The sequence below is a fragment of the Schistocerca nitens genome, chromosome 7 (genome assembly GCF_023898315.1).
Source record: "Schistocerca nitens isolate TAMUIC-IGC-003100 chromosome 7, iqSchNite1.1, whole genome shotgun sequence".
NCBI lineage: Eukaryota > Metazoa > Arthropoda > Insecta > Orthoptera > Acrididae > Schistocerca > Schistocerca nitens.
In genome coordinates, this window is record NC_064620.1 from 407855020 (window position 1) to 407879136 (window position 24117).

A 24117-nucleotide genomic window follows, 5' to 3' on the forward strand; every position below is an offset into this window, starting at 1 on the left:
AATTACCGGAAATAATCAAAAATAAAATATTTTAAGAATAAACTAGTAAACTTAGAAGCTTTCAAGGAAGAAGAAAAAGGAAATATGCAACAAAATGGCTGAAGAAAGAGAAAAGCTACGTGGGGAGAAAACAGAGAATTGGAAAGATGGGAAATAATGATGAGCAAGAGGCTTTGAAGTTACTACGAGATCCTATATGCTGAATACAAAGACAGGAAAAGCACATACTTATCACTAACCCCTACAGCAGCGGAATTTAACAGGAATGCGTCACCCAATTTATACAGTACACTCAGATAAATGAGGCAAATACGAAAGTAATCTAAAGTGTTACACTGGAGGCTGCCCACTTGCTAAACGTCAAAACTGTGAAAGAGGTCGCAGAAATAATGATTTGGTATCAAACTTCGACGCAACTGTTCGGTGACCGGATACAGAAAGCAGAGAAGAGCCCAGGGAGAGACATTCTTCTTTGCGTGATATTCTCTTCCTCAACATTTCGATAACCTTGTGTCTGCGAAGCTGCCGAATCCCACGGACGAACTCTGAATGTATTATGCAGCCGGTGGTCGATCCGAGACGACCTTTGGGATGTCTCAACCTCGACACAAAAAGTTTATTCTGCTGAATGCTGTCGACGACCCTCTGAGCCTTGTTCTTATCCTTGAGTAGGCCTAACAACTTGCCACTAACAAAATATCGCAGAGTGAAAATAAAAATATTTCGATTAAACTAAGTACAATAAGAATAGTTTAATTTAGTGCTCATTCAGTTGTAATGAAGAAATTCTTGTTGCAAAATTGTCTTGTTTTACTGCATACCTCAGTACTTTTCGATTACCTTAAAGAGTTTCTAAATTCCACGTTTTATGACGAAAACGGTTACTAACTTTGGAGACAAGTAAAGCAATACCCGTGCCGCCTAGAATTATACGTCCTCTTCTTCTCCTGCTGCCTCCCGAAGATTACGCCTAGAGCGTGTTCCGGTCTCACCATCTCATCCTTGATCTTCTCTCGACCCATGGTGTACAAGCCATTACTAGTTTAGGAAGCCTTTGTACTAGCATACGAAGTACATGTTCTCTCCATTTTTCTTTGTGTTGACTTGTCTTTTGCGTTATTGGCTGGATTCCTAATTCTTTCCTTACTACTTCCTTTCTTATTTTGTGTCCCCTAGCGCAGCCTTTCAAAGATCTTAGAAATTTAATTTCTGATGCTGTTAATTGCCGTAAATCTTTTTTTTTAAGCATCAACTTTCTGCTCTCTCATGACTGTATAAAATTTCAGTTGTCTCTCTTCACTTTTCTATCATTAGGTGTTCTTCTTATTGTTTCAGCAAGTATTACTTTATTTCTGTGTATCCATATCTTGATCATATGCTATGTCACATCATAAACACTTGAAGTAGGTTACTTGTTTTATTTATTTATTTTTGAGGATTTCTTTAGATCATTGTGGTGAATACTTAAAAGGTCATGATTTTAGTTGTTTCAGAGTATACCTTGCACTTATCTCATTTAGTTTATGTAACGCCATTTAATTTATTTTCGCTGTCTCGTATGGTAACTTGATCATCTGACAATAACATCGTGTTAATATTTTTATTCATTCCAATATTTATGCCTGATGGTGTTCTGTCTCCTGTCCATTTCCTGATCATGTTTGTTTATATAGATACCGAATAGTGTTGGTGACACGCCACACTCTTTTTTTTACTTCCTGATTATTTGTATTTCAGGAGTTAGCTCTTTACTCGTGTCACTTCCAATTCTGATGTTCGAATAGATATTCTTTGCGACTTAGATGAGATTTTTAAGGATTCTTCTTTTTTCCATTATTTCCAATAGCTAATCTCTGTAAATTCTGTCAAGTGCGTGTCTATAATCGCCAAATGCTAGTTGAGTTTCCAGATTAAATTCTCATCTCTTGTAGGAAAGTATAGTTACACTGATCTGTCAGACACATGGGCTGATCTGATGTTTGTATATGACACACTTGTACAATTTTATCCGTACTCAGAAAAACGTTTGTCACAAACTTTCCTCTCTCTAGATTTACTACGGTCTCACGAACTGACATTTTGATAAGATAAAGTCCGTCATACATGGTTGTTCTTTGATAAAGGACATACTTGTAAAAACTTTAGGGTTCACAACATTTTGTTTTTAAAGGCAAATTAATAGCAACTAACTTTACTGAACAAATGCATACTATGTCTGAAATAGTATGCACAAAGAAAAAAAAAAGAGCCATGTTCTACACTGAATCTGAACAACTGTGAAGATTGTAACAGTACTGTCCACTAACTCTGCAACTACAGACGGAAAACAGATTGTACATTGGATTCTTGTTTTTTTTTTTTTTTTTTTTTTTTTTTAAGTACCATTCAACTCGGTAACTTTGTGACACTCACAGCAGATTTTGTGAGACAACTTCATAGAAGTATATAACACGATATTTAATTTCCACATATATGGAATTTTGTAAATTTTACCCTTTGATCTTGATAACCAATAGAATTTCTATGGGCAATTAGGTATTCGGAATATGGAATCTTAATTGTCACTAAGTACTCCCCACTGAAAGCTCGGATAAACTTTAATGCATGAAGTCTGATACAGGGAACTTAGACTCCAAAACTGGTATTAGTATTGACCACTAAATCTATCAATTTTATACTACTTTACGCATTTCTGTCTTGTGTCATTCAGAAAGGTTCGAAAACGCTGTAACACATTTTCTTAAGTAACACGAAAGTGAATTTGTGAAACTTGGAAACAAATTATCTGGCTCACATTACTTGAACGTTTACGTATTTGTTTATTGGAACTGTAAGAGAAAAAATAGTTTACAACACATACACTTAACATCCTCTTTTGTTGTTGTGGTCTTCAGTCTAAAGACTGGTTTGATGCACCTCTCCATGCTACTCTGTCCTGTGCAAGCCTCTTCATCTCAGATTAATTACTGCAACCGACATCCTTCTCAATCTGCTTACTGTGTTCCGCTCCTGGTCTCCCTTTACAATTTTTACCCCCCACGCTCCCCTCCAGTACTACATTGATGATCCCTTCATACCTCAGAATGTTTCCTACCAACCAATCCCTTCCTCTAGTCAGGTTGTACCACAAATTTCTCTTCTCCCCAGTTCTGTTCAGTACCTCCTCATTAGTTACGTGATCTACCCGTCTAATCTTCAGCATTCTTTTGCAGCAGAAAATTTCAAACGCGTCTAAGCAAGGTAATTAGTTCAGACTGCTAGGAGTAAGTTCAATTGCATGGGAAAAACAGCCATGACACATTTAATACAGTAGTCTGAGCAATTGTACGTTATACTTAGAGAAAATGTTATATTGGGAATAAAACTTCGTCTTTTTTACTAAACCATTCACAAATTCCCATAAAATCAGTAATGAAACTTGGTCTCTACAATTTCAATTGTTACACTTGTTTCCGCAGGTATGTGTGCTGTCACGAAAGTTACGTTTCTTATTTAAGGAAACAACTAATTCACTTTCCAGTGGCAGAAAAAAAATTATGAAGTATTATTCTTATGTAGTATGGTCTGCACATTCATATCAACTTACTTTCAGCTAGGCAACTCTTCAAAGTTATCAACAGTAGCATAAAATTTCCAAGAAACCTACAGACTCGTTTTTCCACTTACAAACTAAATGGCGTTGTGATCAGCGGCTTCTTTCGCTAATAGTAGTGCTATGTAGGAAGCCACAGAAGTAGAGCTATATGCTGAATACTGACGTGACTTGGCGTATTTAAGAATAAAATGCTAGTGTGTTCTGTCACAAAGTAATACTTTAGCCACACAGGTGGACAGTTTTACGTTACCTGAAATACTCCATACAGTGCTAGTCTCATATCGTCTTCTGTTTTTACGTTTTTGTAACGTTACTTTATGGCATGTGATGAGAACACTCCCTACACTAAGAAAATTAAAACTGAAAGAGAGAAAAGGCTAGAATAAAAATCGTCTAACTACTGAACTTTCAGTTACATTTACAAATATTTTGAACCACACAGTAAGACAATGTTGAATTTTCAAAATAAGAGTTTACCAATAGTGGGAACCAAGTATCACATGTGATATTACGCAACATATGAAATTATATGAGCAATACGACTCACCGAATTATCAGATCGCATCTGTAAAAACTGTTTCATATCCTCGTCTTCTCGCTCTCTCTCTCCCTCTTTCTTTCTCTCTATATATCTCAAATTTTTACTTCGAATACCAACTAAACTACGTCAAAAGTCTTATTATATAACTTTTTACACAACCAACCTATCACTTCTATTGATAAGTATTCCTCTAAATTAATTTTGTCATCTATTCTTTCTGTCACCTCTCCGTTTCACATTTTATACGTCGACTTAAGTAATGTTCATGTGTTCATGCATCTACCTAGATGTTGTTGTGTCCTCTTTCTCGTTTTTCTCCTACGTTATGAAATGAAAATATCATTTCATAATATGTATCTCTATCAACTGTCAGCAATGTTATTTGCATTTGTAAACCGTTTGTCACCATCTTTTCTTTTCCCTTTCATTGCCATCACCATCATTATGCTTCTATTTACTTGGTTAGTAATACTTCATAAATATTTCAAGCGTCTGATTTAGTGCGTAGACGTAAAATATATGTTATTTTTCCTTATTATGAACTTTTTTCCTTTTTGAAAAGTAGTTGTATCATTAAGAAGCCTGTTACTAATTCATGCACTCTAAGACAAAAGAAACGATGTATCATGAAGGAATTATCCGAATGGGACGACAATCGTTAGATGTGATGTATATGTACATCAAAACAAATCATTACAATTTCAGAAAAACTGGATGATTTTTCCCAAGAGAAAGAGCTTCACAAATTGGTCTAGCCAAGCAGTTGTTAGGCTTGTCACTGATTGGATGTCTTACTGAGGGATTTCGTGACAGTTCCGTCTCACTGGCGCTTTCGATCATCAAATCACCGAGCTGACTGGAAGTCCCTGCCTATAATGCTCCAGATATTCTCCATAGGGAAGAGATCCGGCGAAGTTTCTGGTCACGGTGGGGTTTGAAAGCACAAAGACATCCAGTAGAAATTCTCGCCGTGTGCAGGCGGGCATTATCTTGCTGAAATGTAAGCCCAGGATGGCTTGCCATGAAGTGCAACAAACCGGGACGTAGAATATCGCCGACGCACCACTTTGACGTAAGGGTGGCGCGGATGACAGCCGAAAGGGTCCTGCTATCAAATGAAAGGACACATCAAACTATTACTCTTGGTTGTCGAGCCGTATGGCGGGCTACAATCGGGCTGGTATCCTATTGCTGTCTGGTGTGTTTCCAGACACGTCTTCCAGTTGCAATGTCATTGACTGCAGTAGAACTGTCTTCAGAGAGTGCTGCTTCGAACTGAACCTAATGACCAGCGAAGACGTGTCTCTAGACGCCCCAGACAGCAGTGGGATTCCAACCTGATTGTCGCCCGTAATACGGCCCAACACCTAGAAGTTTCATTTCATTTCATAGCAGGACTCCCTTGGTTGCCATTCGCGGCACTTTTTGAGCACAGCGGTACGTCGACGATATTCTGTGTCCTGTTTTGTTGCCCCTAATAGCAAGTCATCCTGGGCTTACATTTCAGTAAAATAATACCCGCCCGCACGCGACGAAACTATACCTTAGCTAGTAACGTCACCGGATTTATGCCCAACTGAAAAAAATTGGAGAATTATAGGAAGGGCCCTCCAACCAGCCCGGAATTTTGACGATCTAACGCGCAAATTGGACAGAATTTGGCTGCATGTCCCTAAGGAGGACATCCGACAACTCTATCACTTAGTGCCAAACCGAATAACTGCTTGCGTGAGGGCCAGAGTTGGACCAATGTTTTATTGACTTGCTCAATGTGTGAAGCTCTTTCTCTTGAATAAATCATTCAGTTTTTCTGAAACTGTAATCATTTCTTTTTCTGTACATCTATCGATTTCTGTCCGGTTCGGATAATTTCTTCATGGCGCGTCGCCTCTCTTTCTCTTCTTCTCTTTCTTCTCTTTTTTGGCTTTGACTGTGCGTGTTGGTTGATTTCGAAACTTTAAGAAGTTTCCTTCAGGACGATTTTTCCTGCCAGCTGAAGAAAATTTTTGTATGACACATCTATGCAAGATGTTCTCCCAGATTCTAATTTAATATAATCCTGACTGAATGGATATTTTTGTCGGGTTTATTTAGCTCAGAGAGCTGGTGACTGAGACGATGCTGGAGGTTTTAATCAATTATTCAAAATGACAGTCACAATCGCACTATTTATTTTGCCGCCAAACGGTTTCAACCCACGATGGGGTAATCTTCAGGAGAATTTACACCATTTGGTCGCTCGCTGGAGTCGTCACCCTGCCTATTCACGGTTGGTAACTATGGTTGGTAATTAAGCGCTGTTTATCTCCATACAACTATGTTGTCTAAAAAATACTGGAGCGTTTAGCTGTGCTGCAAATACCGGAAGGACGTGGTGGTGATGTGCGCAGGATATTCGGGACGGCGATCGCCATCTCGTCGTTCATGAACCTTCTGGTGCCGGGTGCGACGTCTCTCCACCCCGCTTGCGTCATCATCGTCAGGATATGCCAGGGCTTCGTAGAGGTAAGTTCCAACTGTCAACTAACTCTGTCTTTTCATCTCTGCTCCTAAAAGTGCAGTTCGTTAAACAAGTTTACAGAATGGTGATTACTGGCTAGAAGAAAGAGTTATTGGATCGGTTTAATTGATATTTATTTATTCATTCATTTGTTGCGTGTTACCTGTAATGTAAATACAGGCTGTATTGATTCTTACACAATTTACGTGTTTACATTATTGCTTAAGTATCCAACACAATTTTACTTCCCATTACCGGCGGGGTCAGGGATTTTCTCTGCCTCGTGATGACTGGGTGTTGTGTGATGTCCTTAGGTTAGTTAGGTTTAAGTAGTTCTAAGTTCTAAGGGACTGATGACCATAGATGTTAAGTCCCATAGTGCTCAGAGCCATTTGAACCATTTTGAACTTCCCATCACCAAAAATATTTCCACTATTAATAATACCCACTATAAATTTAAAAAACTATTTCTACTATAGATAAAGACTACACCTGTTACCAAATCTATGTCTACTCTTATTATACCCTCAATTCTTGTCTGGCACATTAAACTATGCACTCAATCGTTCCCCGTTACGTACACCCACCCTACCAGTTCATTGGACGCTGTGGAGGTCATCTACCCCTTCTGTTGTTCATTGGCTCCCTAGTTGCAGGGAACGATTCCCGTGTTCGAAGGAACCATCGTTGTTGCCAGTAAGGAGGGCAGCCATACGCCCATTCGCGTTACCGCGGTTCTAGTTTCGTGAGTGGCGAGACACGTATCATGGCTGCGCTACTCTCTGGTGTTGTGACGATGGCCGTGCATGCGGTGTTGGCAGTTCTGCTGCTGTACCTGTTGACCTCTGCTGCCTTCGCTGCGTTGCTTCTCGATATTTCGCTTCTCGATTTTCGAGAGCAGCCTGATATAGTGGAGGAGACGGGTGTTGATCGATAAGATAACGCTCAACCCAATCCTTTCTTGAAATAGCGTCGGCACTGTTGTCCATATCTACCATTCTATTGCAGGAGGTCTTATGTGCATCATCTGCACCTGAAATGTTTATTTCTCAAAACCGGTTTTCGCGCATATAACCCGTCATCAGTGTCATCTGATTAGAGGAACAAATAACTGTAGGCACTTCTATTTCTACAATACGATAACTGTGCACATAGCAACAGTAATATAAGTCTACTTACATTATGTACCTCCATAGCACTGACATGCGTGTCATTTAATACGAAAGGTTCTGAAATCTGCTCTGTGACACAGTATACAGATTATTGTGTATGTATGTTACTGCTTTCAAATCTTGGGCAGTGACGATTCTTGATAACGTTTGACATAACTGTCATAAGGTGGATCTGACACAGGTCAAAGAGTCTACATTAGCTGTTCTATATATATATATATATATATATATATATATATATATATATATATATATATATATATATATATAACAGCTAATGTAGACTCTTTATATATATATATTGGTGATGCTGAGGAAATTAGGTTAGGAAATGAGATACTTAAAGTAGTAAATGAGTTTTTCGACTTGGGTAGCAAAATAACTGATGATGGTCGAAGTAGAGAGGATATAAAATGTTGACTGGCAATGGCAAGGAAAGAGTTTCTGAAGGAGAGAAATTTGTTAACATAGAGTTTAGATTTAAGTGTCACGAAGTCGTTTTTGAAAGTATTTGTATGGAGTGTAGCCATGTGTGGAAGTGAAACGTGAACGATAAATGGTTTAGACAAGAAGAGAATAGAAGCTTACGAAATTTGGTGCTACAGAAGAAAGCTTAAGATTAGATGGGTGGATCACGTATCTAATGAGGAGGCATTGAATAGAAATGGGGAGAAGAGAAATTTGTGGCATAACTTGTCTAGAAGAAGGGATCGGTTGGTAGCACATGTTCTGAGGCATCAAGGGATCACCAATTTAGTATTGGAGGGCAGCGCATAGGGTAAAAATAATAGAGGGAGACCAAGAGATAAATACACTACACAGATACAGAAGGATGTAGAATGCAGTAGGACTGGGAGATGAAGAAGCTTGCACACGATAGAGTAGCATGGAGAGCTGCATCGAACCAGTCTCTGGACTGAAGACCACAACAACAACGACAACAAGAAGATATGTATATCAGTGACACGCTTTCAAATACGTAAATTACAGTTTTAGACAAATAGTCTATAAAGGTTGAGATCACAAAAGTAATAAATGCGCTAAATGATCCACCATGTCACTCGAAATTGGACAACTTTACACGCACGACACAGACTCCAAACCAAAATTATATACAGGTATCTAATCTGTCTTAAAATGTTGGATCGTTTTGCACTTTTACACCTTTTGTATATTTTACCTTCATGTACCAATTGTCTAACATATTAATTTACATATTTGAACGCGTCTCACCGATATAAATAAATATGATTTTAGAAATAACTCTTTGACCTCTCAGTTCAATGTTTACACCATATGACAGTTATGTGAAAGTTATCAAAAATTGTCACTGCCTAAAATTTCACAACAGTAACATATATGACAATCCGCATACTACACTACATGACATATTTCGGTTCTTATCATATTAACTGACACGCATGTCACTGCTGTAGAGGTACATGATGTAATGGAGTTATCTTACTGCTACTAAACATACAGTTGTCATTTTGTTGAAGTCAATGTGAATACAGTGTTTTTGTTCCGCTGTATCAGATGCTACTGATGATGGGTTATAAATCCGAAAACCGGTTTCACTAAATAAACATTTCAGCAGTAGTTCATGGTGTATAGAAAATGGCCTTTAAGAAATATCTGAAAGCTGCATAGTACCAAGCATTCAAGATTTTTATATCTGCCATTCTTTCTCTCAACTCAGTATTTCCTTGACATCGTGTCTTCCCTGCCGAAACCGTTGATGGTGATCATTGTCAGCAACTTCGGCGTACAGCGCACATCCCTAGACACGATGTTCTGGCGTGCCGTCTTCAACAAAAGCACACTCGGAGGACTGTCTTGCACAAATTCGATGCCAGTAGGCGGCATACGATCCATAACCAGCCAAGAAGTGTGTGTCAGCTTTTGAATGATTCAAGTGCTTTATTCCCAGTCTCTTTTTTACATTTGGCGGAAAACAACAGCTGGGCCTCGCTGTTCGGGCATCATCCCATCCTTTCTTCCATTGCTGGAGGATCTAATTGGGAATTTTCTGCCTGTGGCTCGTGTTCCTAGTACTTTTCATGAAATTGTTCTGTCTTCAGTCAACACATCGCCGATTTTCTAATATCTCTAGATCGATTGGACATATAACTTGCAACGCCTCAAATGACATAGTGTCGAAATCTGCCGTCAAGAGAAGTTGTCCACGTTGCTCGCTGTTAAGTACCCATGATGGTGTTATGAGCATAAGTCTGTGCACCGAAGTCCTCGCACAGTATAACATGATTGCAGTTAAGGTGCCGTTCTGATACGTTCCTATTATTTGCGTTGTCAGCTTATAATCGTATCTGAATCAACTAAATAATTCGTAGCATTTCGTGACTTTGAGATAAATTTCCACCTGCGATAAACAGTGTGTAGAGACCACTCACATATCATGTTCCCCAACTTCTGGTTGACATACTCAAAACGCTCGAACAATCTCTTGATTCTACACCAGAAGAAATATCTTGCTTTCTAATTGGAGTCCATAACAAGTTTTTTAAGAGTTACATACTAATATTATCATTTCATGGCCGTGCCTGTGTGCCATTGTTATGGCTGCGGTCTACGCAGCAGTCCGTATCTGAAGGAAGGGATTTTCTCCGCCCTGGAGGTGCTAGCCTAGTCTTTCCCTAACCCTCGTAAATGGGTTGTGGGGAGACCTCATGGGGGAGAGTGATTTTCCCAGGATGGCAGATTTTCTAAGCTGTGGCCGGGAAATAAACGTATGCGGAGGTAGCGAGTCTTCTTTGTGCGACGTATGTTGACACGGCGTGACTGCACCTTCCCACAGACTTTTTCTTCTTCTTTCATCATAGAAGGCCACAGGCCTGTTCCGCCTTTTAAGTATCAAATCACCTTTTTCTTGGTCTTCCTACGGATCTTGTACCTATAGGTTTAAAATATAAAGCTTTCTTTGGTAATCTAGAATCTGGCATTCTTTGTATGTGTTCTACACTGATTTGTAGAATGGACTTGAACTCGTCATTTATAGCCTACATTCTTAGCTCTGCTATTATGTCTTAGTTTCATAGTCTGTGTAATCTCGTACAGTCCTTAACTCCTGCAAGAAATTTCATTTCTGCCGCTACGAGTATTCTTTCTTGCTTTCTACTAGTCGTCCAGGTTTCGCTTCCTAATATCAATATTAGGTTGGTCATCATCATATAAAACTTGATTTTTGCGTCTTTTGTCACTTCATTTCTCGGTGTTCTATTGATTGTTCCGCATATCATTTGATATTCTGCAGTTTGTTGTCAGTGTCAAGTTCACTCTGACAGCTTGTAATATTTCCAAGATAATTGAAGTGATTACCTTGTTCAGTGGGTTTGTTTCCCATTATGAACTTATTTCTCAGTGGTTTCGTCACTAAGAAAGCCATCACTTCTGTTTAGAAATCTGGTTGAGTATATAGATGGATCTTTGTAGCGAAGTCTTGCTATCCTGAACAATTGCAAGGTCGTCTACGAAAAGCATCGTATTAAAAGATATGTTATATGATAATTTGTTGTTTTCATATTTCAATCGTATAGTCAGTATATGTATTAAAAAGTGTGGGTGATTAGCTACACCCTTGTCGAATCCCTTGTTTTGTCCGTATGTCTTCTGATATGGCTAGTATCTATTCTGTCCATCAGATTTTTTATTTGCTGAGGATATCCAGTCCTGTGTAATGACAGTACACAGAACGCTCCAAACGATGCCTCTACGCAGCCGATAACCCATGCATGTGCCAATGTTCACATCACATCGACATCTGCGAATGAAATGGTCACGCCACCATCCGGAACTGGACGCTGGCCCAGATCCAGAGCGTTGCATTGCCTGTTCTTCATCATGCCCACGGGAGGACGCGAATGCGTCGTCTTCCAGGGGAACAGGCTCTTGACACCTGTACTGCGGGATGGAGACAAGCTGGCGGCCTCTCTACTATGCTCTGGGAAACATTCACGTGGACATCCATGGGTCCATTCGTGCAAGACACGACGACGGACAAGGAGTATCGTACTCTGGTTACAGACCACGTACACCCCTTCATGACGGTCATGTTTCCCGACGGCAGTCGCATTTTCAATAAGGTAATGCACCATGTCACAAGGCCATGAGTGTGATGCAGTGGTTCGAAGAACACAGTGGCGAGTTCCAATTGATGCGCTAGAACCCAACGCGCCAGAATTGAAACCGATCTAACACATCTGGGATATGATTGAACGTGTCGTCAGAGCCCATCGCTCCGTCCCCGGAATTTACGGAAATTAGGGAACTTGTGTAAACAGATGTGGTGCCAACTCCCTTCAGAGCCCTACCAAAGCCTCGTTGCTTCCATGCCACGATGCGTCGCCGGTGTTTTCCGTGCCAAAGTCGGACATACCAGCTATTAGGTGGGTGGTCATAATGTTTCGGATGATCAGCGTATATTCGCAGGCGCCCCACTTTCCATACACACTCTTTGGCGGCCGACTATACAGGCCACTTTTTCAAACGTGAATCCTTCATCGCCGGAAACACGCTGTCGCGGCAGTGGTCACGTGACTCTACAACCCAGCACGCACCTAAGTAGCACACATCTAGGCCGTCGCTAACATTTGGAGAGAAAACTAAAGACCACAGTCGATGTAGCCAAAGAGGCAGCCAGGTGCGGAAAGACCGGCAAGGACAACGCAGAAATTTCTGGCACACTGTTCAGCAAGTAATGTAAGAGCTATTCCGTCTTTAGCAGCTTCAAATTGTCTTATTTGGAACAGACGTATTTCGCTTTGTTTAAGGGTCAGTGGTCACTGTAAGGCGTAGAAATAATATGGGATCGAAAAATAGTAATAAAAAATAATTTGAAACATAAGAACTCATTACGTCTTGTTAAACCAGCAAGTGTTATAGTGACCACTGAAGACGTTTCAAATAAAGTGAAACACATGAGATCCAAATCAGACTTCGTATAGCCACGAAAGACAGAGTAACTTTTTCTTCATTTCACTGTCTCAGATGGAGAGACTATGCGAACCAGTGTAGTACTCACACACAACAAAAGGGGCTACGTGTAGTTTGTCTGAGAGCCTGAAACCATTTGGAACGTTAGTATTTCTTGCTGGCTTTTCCTCCCGTGTCATACACATTTGTACAAATACAACTAACTGATATTTTCTTTTAAAGAGCACGCTGTGCAGCGTTAACACCTGTTGGCACTCTGTGCCCGTCCCCCACAGCACCTGCGGTGATGCAGCCTGGTGTACTCCAGAGAGGAGCTGAGTGTTGCCGGTTAGTTAGGCGCGGAACGGCGCCGATGCCGGCAACGCGAGCAGGCGTTACGGCCGCAGGCAGCCGTTAGCCCGCTAATAAGGAGCGCCGCGAGCGTCCTGTTGCACCGGCCACGCACGTTTACCGCAGCACATTCTCCGTCCTAGCGCTATCCGGAACACGGTTTACTGTCCATCTACAGTTATCCACACGGCTGGCTGCAGCGTTCTTCATCCATTCATTTTTTCACCTAAACATGTCTGAAAGATAACCTATTACGAATACTGCCAGTATCCCTCCTAAGAATCGCCAGGCGCATTTTCTCTGCGGCTCCGACAGGTACTTCCAATTTCGGTTTAGAAATGTGTATCAGGTGTCAGCCCAAACAAATACTGCTCTTCACGTCTTTCATGCGATGCCTCGCGTCAGTTTATTTGCGGTTACAAACAAAATTATTTTTAAAGTGAAAATTTACGTACTCATTCGATACAGCCCAAATTAGTCTATTCCATTACTTACCAACCTTTTAGAGATCAGCACCCCTGTGTGCAATCACATATTAGATAGTATCCCACACCTAACGCCACACGATCAAAACATTAGCGCCTAAAGAAAAATGAGTTTTTTTTAACTCTTTTATCCTTAAAATGACAATAGATAAACGACATTGTGTTTTTGTGACAATCGGTACCGCTTATTTCTATAAATCTTTTTCTTTTATTGTACGATGAGGTTATTCTTAGAACACCGCAAAGACTTCCTGTTGTGTCGATTCCCTAAGGTCTCGACACAATGAGTGGCTAGGTGCACGCGAAACTAACGCAGACGGGCGTAAATTCTGAAACAGGAGACTGGATGAAAAACTATAAAGAAAAGAAGAGAGATTGTCATCTACTTAACTTTTAATGATGTTCTTCTTGTTGAAATACATCTCTTGCATAGTAGTAAGCAATTAGCAATGATACACATGGCGCCTTGCTAGGTAGTAGCGATGGACTAGCTGAAGGCTATTTAATCTGTCTCTCGGCAAATGAGAGGAATACTTGATAGGTCTAGTCGCAAGCTATGTCGTCCGTACAACTGGGGCGAGGTCATGTCCGTGTCTTGTGACCTGCCCTGTGGTGGCGCTACGTTTGCGAATACACAGTGGCGACACGCGGGTCCGACATGTACTACAGGACCGCGGCCGATTTAAGTTACCACCTAGCAAGTGTGGTGTCTAGCGGTGACACCACATTCCTCCCCCGCAAATCGGCGAACGGTCGTGAGATAAGGCTTCCGCCCGCCGTGGGGAGGACCCCATGTTGACGTATGCGATGAGGTGGGGAGCCTAACAACAGGCGAGGCTGTGCCACCCGCACCCGGCCATTCGGTCCGAGGGGAGCTAGGAAACGCCTGCAAACCTAGTCCAGGGTGCACGTCAACATGAGGTGTTTGCGCACGGAATGATATAGAAGGGTCGACCTCCATGTGGTCGGAGCACCCGACGGGCGAAGACGACATCGGGTCCGGAGCGGGCAAGAGGTCCATGGCGGAGGACGGCTGGTCACGGGAAGCAAGCGGCGGCGCGTGACCCAGGGAGGCGCGAGGCGGCTGCAGCGAAGCGTCCGCTGCTGGCGGCGCCGGCGGCGGCTGCGGCGGCGCGACGCCATGAGGCAAAATGGAAGGCATCGTCGGTAACACCTGGGGATGAGGCGAGCCAGTAGATGGGTCCCCAAGGCGCTGACCGGACGGCTCCGTCGCTGAAAGCAGACGGGGAGCGGCAGAACCCAGGCGACGACAGAGGCGCAGCTGATTGAGATGCCGACGCACCTCACCAGAGGCCCCCAAAACCAAATACATCGCGCGGCCGAGGCAGCGAAGAATGCGCCCTGCGAGCCAACGCTGTGAACCGCGATAGTTGCGATAATAGACAACGTCGCCAGGAGCAAAAGCAGGAGTCTGCCGCTGCACAGGAACCTGATGTGGCGGATGCAGCAAAGACATCAGAGTTCGAGGAGATCGACCATGGAGCAACTCAGCCGGCGAGCGACCATCGCGGGGCTGAGAGCGATATGAAGACAAAAAGAGCAACAAAGCGTCCTCCCGAGAATGCGACTCTTTCAACTTCAACATCTGCGACTTGAAAGTCCGGACCAATCGTTCAGCGGCACCGTTTGACTGAGGCGAAAACGGCGCGGATGTCAGATGTTGAATACCATTGGCCTTGCAGAACGACTGAAATTCTGCGGACATGAATTGTGGGCCATTGTCGGAAACAATAGTCTGCGGAAGACCTTCAAGGCAAAAGATAGCAGACAAGGCTTGGATGGTGGCAGAAGACGTCGTGGAAGACATCCGGACAACAAAAGGAAAATTACTGAAAGCATCGACCACAACCAACCATCGAGCATTCCAGAACGGACCAGCAAAATCGATGTGCAAGCGTTGCCAAGGGGAAGTGGCTTTCGGCCATGCAAAGAATTTCCGCGGCGGTGCGGATTGTTGTTCGGCACACGCCACGCAAGAGGAGCACATATTCGCAATCGCAGCATCGATTCCGAACCAAGTACAGTGCTGTCGAGCAAGTTGTTTCGTTCGCACTATACCCCAATGTCCTTGGTGAAGAAGCCGTAAGACAGAGGACTGTAACGAACGTGGGACTACGACTCGGGATTGATCATTATCGGAACGCAACAACAAAACACCACGTCGGACAAAAAGTCTCTCCTTGTGAGCAAAAAATCTGCGAACCAAAGGATCCTCGATCCGTGACTTTGACAAGGGCCATTGCGTAGCAACAAAACGCAAAACGGAAGCAAGGACAGGGTCAGCAGCTGTGGCAGTAGCTACACGACGAAAAGCAATCGGAAACGATGCGACCACGTCATCGGCTTCCGAATCAATGAACATGCAAGCAAGTTCGGAAGAATCGAATGCTTTATCCTCAGCAACAGGCAAACGGGACAACGCATCAGCGTTTCCGTGCTTAGCAGTGGACCGATACAAGATATCGTAGCGGTACTGCGAGAGAAAAAGAGACCAGCGAATGAATTTCTGCGCTGTACGTGGAGGTACAGGCTTGTTTGGATGAAAAAGTGATGTCAAAGGTTTGTGGTCCGTGATGATTGTAAAGTGACGACCATACAAGAAATCGTGAAACTTTGTTACACCAAACACAAGAGCCAAAGCTTCCTTCTCTATTTGGGAATAATTTCTTTGCGCAGATGAGAGCAATTTGGACGCAAAGGCAATAGGGCGATCATGCGAGCCATCCTTGTGCGCAAGCACAGCACCGATCCCGAAATCCGAGGCATCTACCATCAACAAAAGGGGTTTTCGGGGATCGAAGGGCGTAAGGCAAGTATTTGAAAGTAACGCCGATTTCAACTGGCGAAAGGCGCGTTCGCATTCCGTTGTCCAGACGAACGGAACACCTTTACGGCGTAAGCGATGAAGCGGAGCTGAAATAGAAGAAGCATTGCGCACAAACCGATGATAATAATTTACCTTACCCAGCACACTCTGTAGCTGTTTTAAGTTCTGCGGTGACGGCAAGTCCTGAATGGCACGAAGGTGCTCTGGACTCGGATGTATACCTTGGGCGTTAAGGACATGGCCCAGGTACGGTAAGTCCCGAGCAAAGAACACACATTTGTCCTTCCTCAAGCGAAGACCATTTTGTCGCAATACCTGAAATAATGTTCGGAGATTTTGCAAATGTTCTGCTTCTGTCTTTCCTGAGATTACAATATCGTCCAGATAGTTCGCAGCCGTAGGGACCGACGCACAAACAGTTTGTAAATATTGCTGAAACAAAGCAGGGGCGGATGCACACCCGAATGGCAGTCTTTTGAAGCGATACAAGCCAAGATGCGTGTTAACCACTAAGACGCGCTGGGATTCTTCGTCCACAGGTATCTGCAAGTACGCATCTGCTAGGTCCAATTTTGAAAAATATTTTCCCGGGCACAGTTTGTCAAAAAGATCTTCCGGGCGGGGCAAAGGAAAAGTAGCAGTCACAAGTTGTGGATTCACAGTTGCCTTGAAGTCCACGCAAAGTCTCAATTTTCCGGAAGGTTTGGGCAAAATTACTAAGGGTGAGGCCCAGAGAGAAGCCTGCACTCGTTCAATGACACCTTGAGATTCTAAGTCGGCTAATGTTCGTGCGACCTCATCACGCAATGCGTGGGGAACATTGCGCGCTCTGAAAAATTTCGGTTGCGCGTTGTCTTTCAGTTCCAAATGCGCTTCATAGTTCTTAGCGCAACCAAGGCCCGGTGCAAAAATGTCTGCAAATTCTTCACAAAGACTAGAAACACTGGCGGAAGGCACCGTCTGATTCACTGATAGGACCTGATTCACTATAGACAAATTAAACAATTGAAACAAATCTAAACCAAACAAGTTCACTGCACTAGAGGAACGAAGAACATAAAATGACACAAGTTTTGTCTGTCCCTTGTATGTGGCAAGAAGGCTGCACTGTCCTAACACAGGTATATGCTGTCCTGAGTAACTAGTTAACGTAACATTTGCGGCACGCAATGGCGGGGCGCCCAGTTGTTTGTACGTGTCGTGATTGAGCAATGAAACTGCAGCTCCGGTATCGAGCTGGAATGGGATCACTTTTCCTACAAAGTCTAAGTCCACAAAAAGTTTATTGTCTTGTTGACGACAAGAGCGACTGTCTCGTGCAATTTGAACGGAGACAGGTACAGAAGCACTTGCGACTTTACGGGATTTCCGGCGACGTCGACGCACACTTTGGGTGGGACGAACACAGTCACTGTTAGCTAAAGTGTCACTGGACGGGTGGGCATGAACTACATGAATGTCCATGGGCGAAGGTCCACGAGCCTGATTGTCCTGGGTTCGATTCCGGCGCGAAGCAAAAGGCCTGGAATTTGTGTGATTGTCTGATCTTAACTTTTTCTGGCAAACACTTTGTACATGTCCTTTCTTGTGACAGTAAAAGCAAATAGCTTGGCGTGACGGGCAATTTTCACGCGAATGTCTAGTGGCACACCGCGGGCAAGATTTCACTGCATTTTCTTGCTGACGCGGCGCACGTGGTTGCAAGCGAGGCGGCCGCTGCGAAGTCGGGCGCGAGGGCTGCTTAGCGTCCCGTGCAGCGGGCCGGGCGGGCCGGTTAACGTGACACACTGCCGGCGAAGTTTCAAATGATGCCTGAGCAAAGTCAAGTGTGTCTTGCCTGTCCAATATGTCTATCACTTGTTGCAGGGAGGGATTAACGAGTTTCAAAATCTGTTCCCTTATGCGAACATCAGAAACGTTCTGTGCAATTGCATCACGCACCATAGTATCTGAATATGGGAGGCCACATTCACAGGCAAACGCGCAGTCTCTAGTAAGTCCTTGCAAAGTTGCTACCCACTCCCTATTAGTCTGACCGGCCGTACGTTTTGTACGAAAAAACGTATACCGTTTTGCAACAACATTAACTGTTTCTTTGAAATAGGCATCTAAAGCCGACAAAATTTCCTCGTAGGTCAGAGTTGCTACGTCGCGTCGGGGAAACAATTTCACTATCACACGGTAGGTAGACACACCGACACAAGAAAGCAAAAACGGCTGCCGCTCTTTACCTTGAATTCCATAAGCTGTGAGGTGGAACCGGAACTGATCGGCCCACTCAGTCCAGCTTTCGGTTGTGGCGTCAAAGGGCCTAAATGGCGGTGCGACAGCGTTGTGTGGCTGCGGTAGCGAAGAAGCGGCTGCCGCCGCATCGGTTTGCAGCGCACGTTGACCCTGGACGAGCTGTCCAAGGGCTTCCAATAACGCCTGCGTCTGCTGATTCTGCAAGCGAAAAAATTCGGACAGTACATCTGGAGAATGCGGCGAAGCCATGACACAAGCAAATTAGAGCAAGTATAACACAAAGACTGCAACGTGGGCGCGGCACCACTCCTCGGCGCCAAAATATTGTTGTGTCGATTCCCTAAGGTCTCGACACAATGAGTGGCTAGGTGCACGCGAAACTAACGCAGACGGGCGTAAATTCTGAAACAGGAGACTGGATGAAAAACTATAAAGAAAAGAAGAGAGATTGTCATCTACTTAACTTTTAATGATGTTCTTCTTGTTGAAATACATCTCTTGCATAGTAGTAAGCAATTAGCAATGATACACATGGCGCCTTGCTAGGTAGTAGCGATGGACTAGCTGAAGGCTATTTAATCTGTCTCTCGGCAAATGAGAGGAATACTTGATAGGTCTAGTCGCAAGCTATGTCGTCCGTACAACTGGGGCGAGGTCATGTCCGTGTCTTGTGACCTGCCCTGTGGTGGCGCTACGTTTGCGAATACACAGTGGCGACACGCGGGTCCGACATGTACTACAGGACCGCGGCCGATTTAAGTTACCACCTAGCAAGTGTGGTGTCTAGCGGTGACACCACACTTCCTACAACGCCTTCTCAGAGAACAAAGCTAGCTATCCACCTTGATGGTAGACAGTTGTTACAAAACCATCTTCCTATGCACCACTCCATCCCTAGCCACTGCCGGCCGCGGTGGTCTAGCGGTTCTGGCGCTGCAGTCCGGAACCGCGGGACTGCTACGGTCGCAGGTTCGAATCCTGCCTCGGGCATGGGTGTGTGTGATGTCCTTAGGTTAGTTAGGTTTAAGTAGTTCTAAGTTCTAGGGGACTTATGACCTAAGATGTTGAGTCCCATAGTGCTCAGAGCCATTTGAACCCTAGCCACTCTTCCCTCACCCACATACTGCACCCCCATTTAAAATCAAATAAATTAAGAGAGAATTATTCTTAAGGTGGTTCAATGAACCCTCTGCTAGGCACTTAATTGTGATTTGCAGAGTATCCATGTAGATGTACATGTAGATGTGGGGACTATACTTAGGCCTACTGTTTGTAAATCACTTGATAGCTGGACTTCTTACTTCTGAACTGGCAGGTATTAGAAGACGCCAGGCTGTCAATGCTTTTTGCCTGACCACTGCCACTAATAACAAAATAATAATACTGTGTAGGCCCTATACCAGTGTAGTACCCATTGCATACTTACTGCTAACTATCAGCTGCTTCAGTTATTTTGAAGAAGTGGATAATGAAGCAGTTTATGTCCTATTAAAAACACAGAAATTCGTGGTATGTCTCAGATCGAAACCCTTTAATTTCTTACACTAATACGTAAATCGTTACGTTACAACCTTCAATTTGTATCACAATCGTCAAGGTAACGTAAGGGAGGGAAAAGGTGAGTCCTGTGTGCCATCTGTGAGTCGTATGATCTTTGCTCCGTGTGTTATCGAGGGTTAACTGCTTGTGTATCGTACTCTCTGTGGCAAAATTTTGGGTCCAGTCCAACATTTGTATAAACAAGAGCGAGAGTGGAAAGCCACCTGAAAACACACTCAGGCTGGCCGGTGTGCCAGCTCATGGTCGAAAATCAGACACGGGATCGATATGTATCTGGTTCTATCAAGGCCCCACAATCCCTTAATTGGACTACGGTGAGCAGCGAACAAATTGAATAATGGTGGTAATCATAAGCGCGAAATCTATTACTTGCATCTCAGTGCCTTTAAAGTTCTATAGTTAAAATAAAACATGATACCTCTAAAACATGATATGTCCTATGGTTTTAAAAACTAATTTACCTTCTACTGTACAGGATAGCCGACTTAAACGTTTCGGTGCTGATATCTCTGAAACAGCAATAAATACTGTAAAACGAATTTCGCGGGCATAAATGTAAGGCAGGGGTTCACGAAAGTAAATACTATGAGCGATTCTAAAACGTAAGCAACTATTAGTTTCAACACAAGCTGCTTTTTTGTTGTTTTTCAAGATCTACTGCTGTTCCAATGACAATTCCGCTGAAACGTTTAAGTGGGCCACTCTGTATATACACTCCTGGAAATGGAAAAAAGAACACATTGACACCGGTGTGTCAGACCCACCATACTTGCTCCGGACACTGCGAGAGGGCTGTACAAGCAATGATCACACGCACGGCACAGCGGACACACCAGGAACCGCGGTGTTGGCCGTCGAATGGCGCTAGCTGCGCAGCATTTGTGCACCGCCGCCGTCAGTGTCAGCCAGTTTGCCGTGGCATACGGAGCTCCATCGCATGCCGCGACAGCGTGGACGTGAATCGTATGTGCAGTTGACGGACTTTGAGCGAGGGCGTATAGTGGGCATGCGGGAGGCCGGGTGGACGTACCGCCGAATTGCTCAACACGTGGGGCGTGAGGTCTCCACAGTACATCGATGTTGTCGCCAGTGGTCGGCGGAAGGTGCACGTGCCCGTCGACCTGGGACCGGACCGCAGCAGCGCACGGATGCACGCCAAGACCGTAGGATCCTACGCAGTGCCGTAGGGGACCGCACCGCCACTTCCCAGCAAATTAGGGACACTGTTGCTCCTGGGGTATCGGCGAGGACCATTCGCAACCGTCTCCATGAAGCTGGGCTACGGTCCCGCACACCGTTAGGCCGTCTTCCGCTCACGCCCCAACATCGTGCAGCCCGCCTCCAGTGGTGTCGCGACAGGCGTGAATGGAGGGACGAATGGAGACGTGTCGTCTTCAGCGATGAGAGTCGCTTCTGCCTTGGTGCCAATGATGGTCGTATGCGTGTTTGGCGCCGTGCAGGTGAGCGCCACAATCAGGACTGCATACGACCGAGGCACACAGGGCCAACACCCGGCATCATGGTGTGGGGAGCGATCTCCTACACTGGCCGTACACCACTGGTGATCGTCGAGGGGACACTGAATAGTGCACGGTACATCCAAACCGTCATCGAACCCATCGTTCTACCATTCCTAGACCGGCAAGGGAACTTGCTGTTCCAACAGGACAATGCACGTCCGCATGTATCCCGTGCCACCCAACGTGCTCTAGAAGGTGTAAGTCAACTACCCTGGCCAGCAAGATCTCCGGATCAGTCCCCCATTGAGCATGTTTGGGACTGGATGAAGCGTCGTCTCACGCGGTCTGCACGTCCAGCACGAACGCTGGTCCAACTGAGGCGCCAGGTGGAAATGGCATGGCAAGCCGTTCCACAGGACTACATCCAGCATCTCTACGATCGTCTCCATGGGAGAATAGCAGCCTGCATTGCTGCGAAAGGTGGATATACACTGTACTAGTGCCGACATTGTGCATGCTCTGTTGCCTGTGTCTATGTGCCTGTGGTTCTGTCAGTGTGATCATGTGATGTATCTGACCCCAGGAATGTGTCAATAAAGTTTCCCCTTCCTGGGACAATGAATTCACGGTGTTCTTATTTCAATTTCCAGGAGTGTAGTTCGAGAAACAAAAGATGAACGGAGATGCACCATCTTTCAGCCTTCCGCAGTGTACATATTTCACAAGGAAACAGATTCTGTCGAAATGTTCCGAACATAGAAAATGGTTTACTGTCGGTAGAAAACCTTGCCTCCTGACCGTATTTATCATTTTTATAAAAGCTGTGGTTTTGAAACAGGAAACTTGATAATAAATACATGTTCATTATATTAATATCACGTATTGGACAGATTTATTAGGCAACTGTATTAACGTACAAAACATCTAAAAATATCCACGTACAAATGAAAGATGATATTTGTTCTTTTCTCGAACTGTTTGTGCCATTAAACGTTGCACAACTCCGACCCATTTATCTTCACGTTAATCACGCAAACTAGGTCGTGTAGACAATGTAATTATGACTGACAGGTACTGTGTATATGAGCCTATAAATATATAAGGCGTTATCAAAAAGCTTCTGTTCGAAGGAGGTATGTCACTGAGGTAATCATTCCCCTGACGCACCGTTTGGTAAAACGTCGTCTCTTGATGTTCGTCGGCCGGAGCGGCCGAGCGGTTCTAGGCACCACAATCTGGAGCCGAGCGACCGCTACGGTCGCAGGTTCGAATCCTGCCTCGGGCATGGATGTGTGTTATGTCCTTAGGTTAGTTAGGTTTAAGTAGTTCTAAGTTCTAGGTGACTGATGACCTCAGAAGTTAAGTCGCATAGTGCTCAGAGCCATTTGAACCATTTGAACCAAGCCATTCCTGATGTTCGTGAAGTAGTCCGTAACTGCCCGCTGCACTTCCTCGACCGACACGAAACTTCCATCTTTCAAGGCCTTTTTAAGAGACCGAAAGGGGTAAAATCGGATGTTGAGAGATCGAGACTTTAGGTCGGTTGCTCGAGTGTCACCCACTTGAGTTGGAATAACTTCTGCGCTACGACATTTGCGATGTTGGGATTTGCGTCATCATGAAGCAACTGCAACCATTGTAGCGCTCCATTTAACAGCGGTGGTTTTCGACAGGCATGCTGTCCCATGGACATTCTTCAATTCTAACTCTTTTGATCCTCGGCAGCGAAGACAAGAATAACAGCAAGTTAGTCCTGTTCCGATGCATTTGTAACGACGCTGCGATAGTTCATGTTCCCGCATTTACCACACGCATGTCGCAAAGACACGTATGTCACACTAGTTACTTGCCTACGTGTAGGTGCTTATATACACGCATAGGAGTTGCGCTACGTCGCATATATGCTGCAGCAACACCCTCGGACGGAAACGTTTTTGATTGCCCCTAATATAGTGCCCGACTTGTGCCTTTACAAGCCGTATTACATTTGTGCTTACCAGACTATTATCACTGAAATGTTGTCCAGTCGGAGGTTCGAAGTATCCCGTGACTGCAGCGCCCTAGGGGAGTCCAGTTATTTTGCCTTTGGCACAAGACTCTGGCCTGAAGAAGAGAGATGCACGTTACGGTGTACGAGCAGGTGATAAAAAAAATAGGACTTCCTGTTTCAGATAAAGTTCTGTTTGGTAGATGGGATGAGGCTATGGAGGGGTTGACACGTAAAAAATAACTGAAAGCGAACTGCAGACATTCTTCACTCCTTTGGTACACTACACCGAGTAATCGCTTTATTTTACAGGGAACACATGTTACGCCACAACCGGGAAATTACGGAAAAACGCGAGAAATATTTTATTCGGGAAAAATCTGGGAAAACACAGGTATTCTTTCGAACTGCAAGATTTTTCATTGTTTTAGTCTTCATAAATTTT

The 24117-nt window shown here is 44.1% G+C and overlaps 1 protein-coding gene across 1 annotated transcript in view; it reads left to right on the forward strand.

The window, feature by feature from the left end:
• LOC126195661 (vesicular glutamate transporter 1) overlaps positions 1-24117 on the forward strand; it is a 213356-nt gene that overhangs the window by 69954 nt on the left and 119285 nt on the right. The window contains exon 6 of the mRNA XM_049934286.1: positions 6527-6641. Coding sequence (XP_049790243.1) covers positions 6527-6641 — 115 coding nt within the window. The remainder of the gene's footprint in view (positions 1-6526; positions 6642-24117) is intronic.